General features: G+C 41.2%; 1 protein-coding gene across 1 annotated transcript; it reads left to right on the top strand.

The window, feature by feature from the left end:
- The first annotated feature begins 1,360 nt into the window (after positions 1-1,360).
- Positions 1,361-7,923, top strand: dact1 (dishevelled-binding antagonist of beta-catenin 1). Its single transcript, XM_058399787.1, has 4 exons — positions 1,361-2,152; positions 3,805-3,934; positions 4,682-4,837; positions 5,404-7,923. The coding sequence occupies exons 1-4, from the start codon at positions 1,808-1,810 to the stop codon at positions 7,248-7,250; spliced, it is 2,478 nt and encodes an 825-aa protein (XP_058255770.1). The 5' UTR covers positions 1,361-1,807; the 3' UTR covers positions 7,251-7,923.
- The last annotated feature ends 909 nt before the right edge of the window (positions 7,924-8,832 follow it).

Genomic DNA, 8,832 nt, shown 5'->3' with positions numbered 1-8,832 from the left:
GCACCTAAATTATTCCAATTCCAGGGACACAAAATCCTCAGAAGCCAGAGGCTGTTTCTGACATAATTTGCATTCATCTTTCTGAAAGCTCCCGTTCTCCAACCTAAATAATAACCATTATACAGTGTGAAATTACAAAATAACCATTAAATCTTTTGAGACAAATTAGATTACTGTGATTTATCAATACATTTTTTTTTTATTATTACAATGTTACAGAGGCTGACTTTTTTTGTTAAACAACATATCAAATTTAGATTTATTAAATAATATTCATAAAACAAGCATATCATGGGTAAATGAATACTTTTCAAATGGATTATTCCTTTCATCCACACAATTTATTCTTCTTCAGAAAGTGGAACTAAGCATAGTAGATTACGTAGTTTATAATACCATATACCTAGATTGCATTAAAATAGATGAATTATTATTATATATATGATTATGAGCAATATATGTGCACTTTTCTTTGGCAATGACAAAGCATCCAAAAACATTACTAGCAAATATTATTTACTTACTGAGCTGACTATAAACAAATGAAACACCCTGCAGTTAGAATCAAATGATTTGTAGATTATATTATTTAACATTTATTTCTTTTACTACTTTCTATCCAAATTAGGTTACTACATATATGCCAGAAGAATGTCATGTTCAAATACCAGGAAGTGGCACAAGCTTTTAATCCAAATGTTACATTAAATGACTTAATTGATTCCACAGATTGGCCTAAATTAGTTTCAATGACTCTGTTGTCTGTTTTGAGTTCTCGATTAGTCTAATTATCTGGTTGAGATACTATATGTGGGTGCAGGCTTTTATTGCTCCATGTGGTAGTAGTATTAGGGGCAGCTGTGTGATCACTGTACCAGAGCAGGCATGCATATGCTTTTTTTAGTACCTAGATATACAGAATTATCTGTGTGTGTGTGTGTGTGTGTGTGTGTACTGGTTCATACATATGTGTATATATATATACACACACTCTTGATCTGTCAAAGTTGCCACAGGCGTTTGGAAGCACAGCTTGGCCTTTTAAAGAACAGCAGAGGGCAGGCATTCTCCCTCTTAAATTTCACCCACCCTTTTTCTGTGTGTGTATAATACCAACATGTATTCTTTCTATATATTTTAATTTCGTAAACACTATTCATGTAACGAAGTTCTGTGTAATAAAACTCTACTATTTATTTACTATCATAGTCAACAGAAGACTATCTTTTTTAAATATCTTTAAAAATCATCAGTGGACTCATTGTTCTGATCACCATAATTTTGGAGGTATATGAACAGAACTTTAGGTCATCTTAGTGATCAGTAAATAGTGACCTGAATCTAACTTCATTTCAGGTGTTTTTATATATGCATTAAGGTAGGAGGAGGTAAGAAAACGGTGATAAGGTTGGTGTTGTAACTGGGCGGACACTAGGACCTCCCCGCGCCTGGGAGTCGGCAGGGCGCTGCACACAGAGTGAATGCGCGCAGCTTCAGAGCGCTATATTGACCCGCACACTCACATCCCGCACAGCGCGCGTGCTCTCTCTCCCCAGGACTGCACAGTTTGGATACTTTTTTGCTATTGCATTGGAAAACTATTGTTGCTTTGTTAAAGCAGCGATAAATGAAGTGAAGAGGAGCTATTTGTTCTGTGTACATTCTGTGGATACTTCAAAGTGTTTTGATGGTTTTTTGGTGGAAATTGTGTGGCCATGTAAGTACATATAATAAAAATTACAACAAGCGCGTGTAGTTTGAACCTCACCAGACTTTAGGTGCTTCATTGGTCTGACCCACGGCTGTGATGAGGCAGACCACAGCTGCGCTTGCAGAGCTGTTTATTACCCGGGACTGCGCGGGGATGCGGGACAGGAAGGATTATGAGAGCCGCTCCAGAGAGCGAGGGGACGCAGAGCTGGAGCGCCTCAGAGCTCGAGACAGAATGGAGGCCACATTGGCTGGCCTGGCAGAACTGGACTATCTGAGACAGAGACAGGAGCTGCTGGTCCATAACGCCCTGAACAATCAGGACAATATCAGTACAAGTGGAGAAGAAGATAATCAGCTGTGCTCCGCGGTAGAGGACAGCTTCCTAAACAACGAGGAGAAACTGTTGGAAGAGAACATTTTGCTATTGAGAAAGCAACTGGTATGTAGTACAAACTCAATTTATTTGCATGTATAATATTAATGTGTGTATGAGTGTGCGTCCTCTGCTTGAGCGTGTGCGCGCGCGCGTCATTGTGCTTGCGTGCGCGTGTGTCGCGCTAGAATAGGTGGTGTCCTTAGTGTTTGAATGGTCATTATTACAAAAATGATAGGGATTTGTGGTTGTCTTATGCATCTGAGCAGCAAAACCTAACGCGCTTTAACACCAACAAGGCATTCAGTCTTTGGTTGTAATAAAGCACCAAATTAGGGCAAATATTTGTTCGCTTGTGGTGAAGCTGAAATTAACTCCAGTCCAAGACCAAGACTTTCTCAGTCACTTTGCTGGCTGTGAATACCATATGATTTGCATAAATATGTTAAACTACAAGTATTAAAGTTGCTTAATGTCTTTGTCTTTATCCAGGCATGAAGGAAACTAAACTAATTTCCGCAAATGATCATTAAAATGACAGGAAAGCGATGTAAAGCTACGTAATGTTATTTAAATGGAACTTCCTGAATGCAGTGAGTGTACTGCTCAGTGCTTAGAGGGGGTTCCTCTGCTTCAATGAGGGACCCCGAGTTACAATAGACCAAGCGGCCCAAATGAAGTTTTGCAGCACAGCAGTCACTGACACCCTGCTGAGCTTAAAACAGGCCGAAGATCTGCTCCGGATTAAAGTTAACTCTCTGTTCACATACAAGCCGTTAGTATATCACTGAAAGAATCATAATTTTTGATTAACACTCCCAGTAAAAAAATAAAAAAAAAGTGCAGTGATGAACCGCAGTTAAGAATGTTGCACTTGTTTATAATGCAACAGGGGAAAAAACTCCAGAAAATAGGAAAGGTTGACACTGACATTTTCTCAAAACGATTAACATACTTTAAAAACCCTATAGACAGAACATTAACATTGTTTCTAATTCTTGTCAATAGGCTATGACCATTGCCCAAGGTTAATTTTGTACCATTTCAAAATAACTCTTGCCCTATTCTGCAAATGGCACTCTGTGTATAAATGGTCTCCACAGCCCAACATTCTGAGAGCTGCGAGCCCATAAATCACCACAAGCCTGCCTGTCAGGAGCACACGTTTTTACTGCCTCCAGTCCCTCGCAGAGCCCGTGTCATTCTGTTGCTTCATATAGCACTGGAATCTGCTGCTCCTGTCAGCAAACAGCAGTTCAAATGTGCAGTAGATAACACACCACTGATTATGAGCCATTTGAAGTATGTATGTGTGCTTTAATGGATCTTTCCCTTGGTCGGCTGTTTCACCACACTTTCAATCGGAATGCAGCACATGATCCGGGTGTTGTCAGATGCGGCCAATTCCACATAAGTGCGTGTTTAAGCCGAATGCTTCTCCCCCACCAGGCCTGACTCTAATTTAGTCCATTACACTTGTCTGATCCATACCTCCAGGCAGCCAGCACTCAGACAACTATGGGAAATAGACTCAAATTCCAAAAGGGAATGATTACCTGAAACAGCTGAGGCACAACTTACTTACTTCATCACTGGTCTGAATACCAGTGCACTAAAAACAATGTCTGACTATCTGTCTGTGTTGACTGACTCTACTGTTGATTTTCCCCCATGTAGCAGATGTAGTCTGACCTCACTAAATTGTTTTTCTCCCACAGAACTGCCTGCGGAGGCGAGATGCTGGTTTGATTACTCAGCTCCAGGAGTTGGACAGACAGATCAGTGACCTACGACTGGACACAGAGACCCTACATGAGCATCTGGAGAGTGATAGCCGGCCCAGTTCAGGTTGGTTTTAGCCTGGGAATGGTGGAGGACTTGAGGCTTTCGACAGCTTTAAAGCCTTTTAAAGGGAATTATTTGTCTAGATAATCGGATATAAGTATAAAGTACATAATGTTACACCAAACACAGTCTGATCCAATCACCGCACTGCTATTTCCTTGATTCTCAGTTCCCATTTCTTATTCCCTTGAAAGGCCATAAACAGAATTCATAATTAAGTTATATAATTTGGTATAAAACTGCTTTGTGAATACAATAATGCCAGTGGCAGCTTGTGTGCCTGCCAGGCCTAATCTCAGCTGGAGACTGCTCAGCCACACTGTTTAGGCACTAATTTGGTAATATGAACAATCTGCACCCTGTGCTTACTGCCTTCCCAGCTGAGTTGGTTTACATTCCAAATACGAGAGGTCATTTTAGTGCTGAAGCAGACTACACTTTTGTTTCGTGAAGTGTATATAAACCAGAAATTGATTGCACATGTGTAGGCTTCTTGCTGAATGTCACTATTGTTTAAAAGATTTTGTTCCTAATAGCTGGGGAGATTACTTGTGTCCTTAATTCGGTATTAGCTGATTTATATTACAAAATAATGCAACATTTATGCAAGCTAATTTTGAGAGTGAATCAACATTACAGAACAGACTGATGTGTTTGTAAGTAATACATATTGCATTCTGGTAATGGCTACTCTTTCAGTGCAATCAGTTTCTTAAAATTCTTTTGTCTTTATCTCTCCTTCTCTGCTAGGTTTTTACGAGTTAAGTGATGGTACTTCGGGCTCCCTCTCTAATTCCTCCAACTCAGTCTTCAGTGAGTGTTTGTCCAGCTGTCGTTCCACATCTTGCCTGTGTGCCCCCCTTGACACCTCGCTCTGTGCCTCTGAAGGAAGACCTAAGTCTTCAGGTGAGAGCCCACTTCAGATACAAAGTATTTATGCAGATCCTCACAGCCCATGTCATCTGGGTGTCTGTGTTTTGCTGAAACAATGTGTTCTCTGACGTTTTAAACATGCAGCACATTTTAATGAGTTTGTGCCTTAAACTGTTATCATGAAGAGGAACCCTGCATTCTAGAATCAGACACTTATCTCTATTGCTTGCCTTGTTTTGTTATCATTAGCTGAAAGTCCTCTAAAACAATTAAGTCTGGCAGAATGCAAATAGGAGAGGACAGGGTAAGAGGACAACCAAACATAAGAGATAGAAACAGTTTCACAGCTCTGCAAACGCCACACCTCTGATAAAGCAAAAAAGACAAAAGGCTCATTTGCATGTCAAAGCTAATCAACCATTGACCTAGCTTAACAATTCACCTAGGGTTGAGACTGCTCTCATAGAAACAGTTAAAGAAACAATATTTAGATGAATTTAGAAGCTAGGAATGGTTTTGGGGTGGAGTATTTGTGATCCTTTGTGTTCTTTTAGACTTTTCTTGTTCTCTATTGCTAATTGTCCTTGTTCCCTCTGCAGATGAGCTCAGTGTCTGTGCTGAGTGTGAGGAGCAGTGTGAAGAATCATGTTCTGGTACGGTCCGCAGGTCACTGTCTGCTCCATACTCTCCTTCTCCAGATGGGAACTGTGACAGTGTGTCCAAGTTCCACTGTGACCTGATAGCCAAAAATGGAAGTGATGTGTATCGCTACCCTAGCCCTCTCCATGCTGTGGCTGTTCAGAGCCCCATCTTTTTCCAGTCCATGGTCAGCCATCTGAAGGAGGACTCTGTTCTGTCCAAGTCTGGAGAAACACTTGACAATGGTCAAAAACCAGAGCAAGCCCTTTTATCTCAAGCTCAAGCTCCCCTCAACAAAAGACTGGACAGTTATATCTTTGGACTGCTTCAGAGGAGAGCACAGCCAATGAGGACCAATAAACCTCGAACAAGCATAAACACAGACCCTTCCAAGAGTGTCTTACGGCAGGGCAGCCTCTGTGTTAGGCCTTCTGCTGCTGGACAGACCCAACCAAAGACTCCTGAACTCTCATCTAACTGGCAACCCTGTTTGCAAGCAGCAACAGCTCCTTGCACTGACCCCAACACAGGGTCACCTCAAAGACAGTGGCCTATTGAGTCCAAGGGAGAACACGTAGAGAACGGAGCTGCCTGTTCTCAGAATCAATCTCCAAATGGATTCATAATCAAAAATGATGTTAACACTAATAGCCTATTAAAGAAGAAAGGCCCTGGGGCCAATAAAGGACAACAGTTAACTGCTGTTGCTAAGGAGTGCCAGGACTTGGGTAGCCCTAATGCAGTGTCTTCCCCCAAACTTAACAAGCATTCTTATAACCCTGCTGTGGATGACAGTAAATCAGCACAAATGCTGAAAGCAGGAATTCCTAAGAGAGGTCCTAATATTCAGGCTTCAATGGCCTGTGCTGCTAATTTGGAGCAGCCTCTGCCAGAGGTGCTCAGCCTCGGCTCTTCCTCTCAAAGTCAGGATGAGGGGGGTCAGTTGGTCAGTGCACAGTACATCCCTGCCCAAGAGCAGAGTGTCAAACTTCGCAAAGGTGGCAGTAAGAACGTGAAAATAGTCAAGGTGAAGAATGGCAGCAGCATGAAACATAGGACCCATTCCAACGAGCTTGTATCAGAAGCAGGCCGTGACAGGCATCGCACTGGATCCAGGCGTTCCAAAGCGTCTGAAGACGTGGCTGTTTCATATAAAGCCTCCAAGAGGGCGTCTTGTAAAGCCAAAAGGATCCCAGCCTCAATCCCTGAGGGGCGAATCCTAGAAAAACACACCACCTCCACAGGCAGGTCTACTTCCCAAAGACACCATGGCCACCAGAGGCATCATGAGGCTGTGCTGGCTAAACCCAAATACAAACGCAATGACTACCATCGTAGGCTGCGTGGCATCCCAGAGGTGCCTTATGAAGAGGCTTTCAGGAGGGTTCACCGCAGGCAAAAGAGGGAGATGCTGGGCCACATGTCAGGAATGTATCTCCCTTCCAACGCACACATCGCCAGCCCTTATGCTTATGTGGGCAGTGACTCAGAGTACTCTGCTGAATGTGCTTCTCTGTTTCATTCCACCATTGTGGATACAAGCGAAGACGAGCGCAGTAACTACACCACCAACTGTTTCGGGGACAGTGAGTCGAGTGCAAGTGAGGCAGACTTTGTAGCAGAAAGCACGACTAGCACTGACTCTGAAGGCAGCAGTGGAGTCAACTGGCCTCAGTATAGTCAAGCATCCCGGGAAATGACTTCAGCACAGGCCAAAGCTTACGTCAAAATCAAAGCCTCCCACAATTTAAAGAAGAGAATCCTACGCTTCCGATCAGGCTCTCTAAAACTCATGACCACAGTGTGAGAGACTTAAGGGACTGGGGAGTTTGAATTGAGATGTAGCCAATCAAATTAGCTGCTCTCAGTACTCACCCAATAAAGTGCCTAAGCAGAATTCAGTCACACTGCTCATAATCTGAACAAGTCATGTTGAAGAGATCTTTCACTACAAGTGGATTTATTGAGTGATTACCCCCCCCCATGCACTTTCAGCCTCCTTAAATCATCCACGTTAAAATCATTGAGAAGCATCTGACTAACCCCACTTTGTCCTTTTCTGTAGACATATTTATTATAAGCGGAGATTTTCCTGTGACGCATTTACAGGGCAAGTGCATTTGTAAATGTGATCAATAGACATTGTTGATTTTTGAAATAAAATATTTAAAACTTAATATATTTGGTTAGTCATACATAAAATAAAATAGGAAGTATGACTGACAAAAAAAATGCATTGTGTCTAAAAGAGAAGTAGTGAGATGGATGGATAGACCAAGTCTATCTGCACCAATATTTGCGTAAGTTCACCTGCTGACAAGAGGGCTTTGTTATATGCACAATAAATATGCATGAGTGTTGACATTTCTATTTACCTTGTGGTTTTTGCCTATTATCTGTAAATTGCAATTTGTGTACATATTTTTCATTTTTTGGTGTCATATCTTTTTATGCTTTATTAAATGTTGCCTTTGATAACATCTCTAAATCTCTTTGGAACTCTTACTCATATCATCATTGTATTGTCATTTCTGAATTTTTAGATTGCAGGAAAATTCCCTATCAAAATCAATTTACATATCAAAATTTGTAGTGATATGAAATTAATGACATTACAACATCTTAATTTGTGTTCAGTAGTTCTAAAATCATCATTGATGTTTACATGATCAGCTAAGCCAATAGTGAAAAACATGCTTATTTCTAGACGTTAGAAATAAAGGAAAAGATAAATAATTGTAGCTGCCTATAAAAAAAAAATCAAAATTATATAGGCTATAACTAATAACTTTCAAATTGAGTTTTGTAATTACACAGTCATTTTTTAAGGTGACTGAGGCATTAATTATAGAAGAACAAGGCATCTTTTTGTTTACTCTGGTTTGCAACAAGCCCTTTTTCTTCAGTATGTATGTACCATAAAGTACTACTGCACTAGTAGAGGAGCCCTGCATTGGGCTATATTGTTCTCCATGATCTTTTTCTACTGAGTATTTTAACGTAATCTGGTGTGGTGCAAAAGAAATAATATACTACTGTGTTGTAGACATCCTGCAGGAATAAAAGCCAAACTCTAAAACACTTTGAATACAGTTAACTATGGGCCATGCAGCAGACACTGACAAGTAGATGTGTTGTGTATGAGCATTGTCCTTACATGAGTCTCTGACCTTTTTTTCATTGGCCTGGTTCCCCAACAGAAACAGTGCAGGAAGAATTTTCCTACTTTGTTCTGACTGGAGCAGAGCTGCTCTGGAAAGCGTCTGGCTTTGTAAAGAGGAGTGGGTTTGTTTGGATTACTGCAGCTGGGTGAAGGAGCAGGCAGGACTTGTCTCCTCTCAGACACTTGGCATGTTTATGGCTTTTTTCCTGCTCAGTCACAAGCATTT

Source organism: Hemibagrus wyckioides, linkage group LG09, assembly GCF_019097595.1.
Source record: "Hemibagrus wyckioides isolate EC202008001 linkage group LG09, SWU_Hwy_1.0, whole genome shotgun sequence".
Lineage (NCBI taxonomy): Eukaryota > Metazoa > Chordata > Actinopteri > Siluriformes > Bagridae > Hemibagrus > Hemibagrus wyckioides.
Note: the sequence above shows the minus strand (reverse complement) of the source record. Positions and strands in the feature narration are given on the sequence as shown.

What these genes read in the sequence shown, in the direction of transcription:
- dact1 (XM_058399787.1), top strand. Translation starts at nt 1,808, where the DNA reads ATGAGGCAGACCACAGCTGCGCTTGCAGAGCTGTTTATTACCCGGGAC. An exon ending in TGCTATTGAGAAAGCAACTG is followed by an intron (nt 2,153 to 3,804) that starts GTATGTAGTACA and finishes TTTCTCCCACAG; the next exon opens with AACTGCCTGCGGAGGCGAGA. An exon ending in AGGAAGACCTAAGTCTTCAG is followed by an intron (nt 4,838 to 5,403) that starts GTGAGAGCCCAC and finishes TTCCCTCTGCAG; the next exon opens with ATGAGCTCAGTGTCTGTGCT.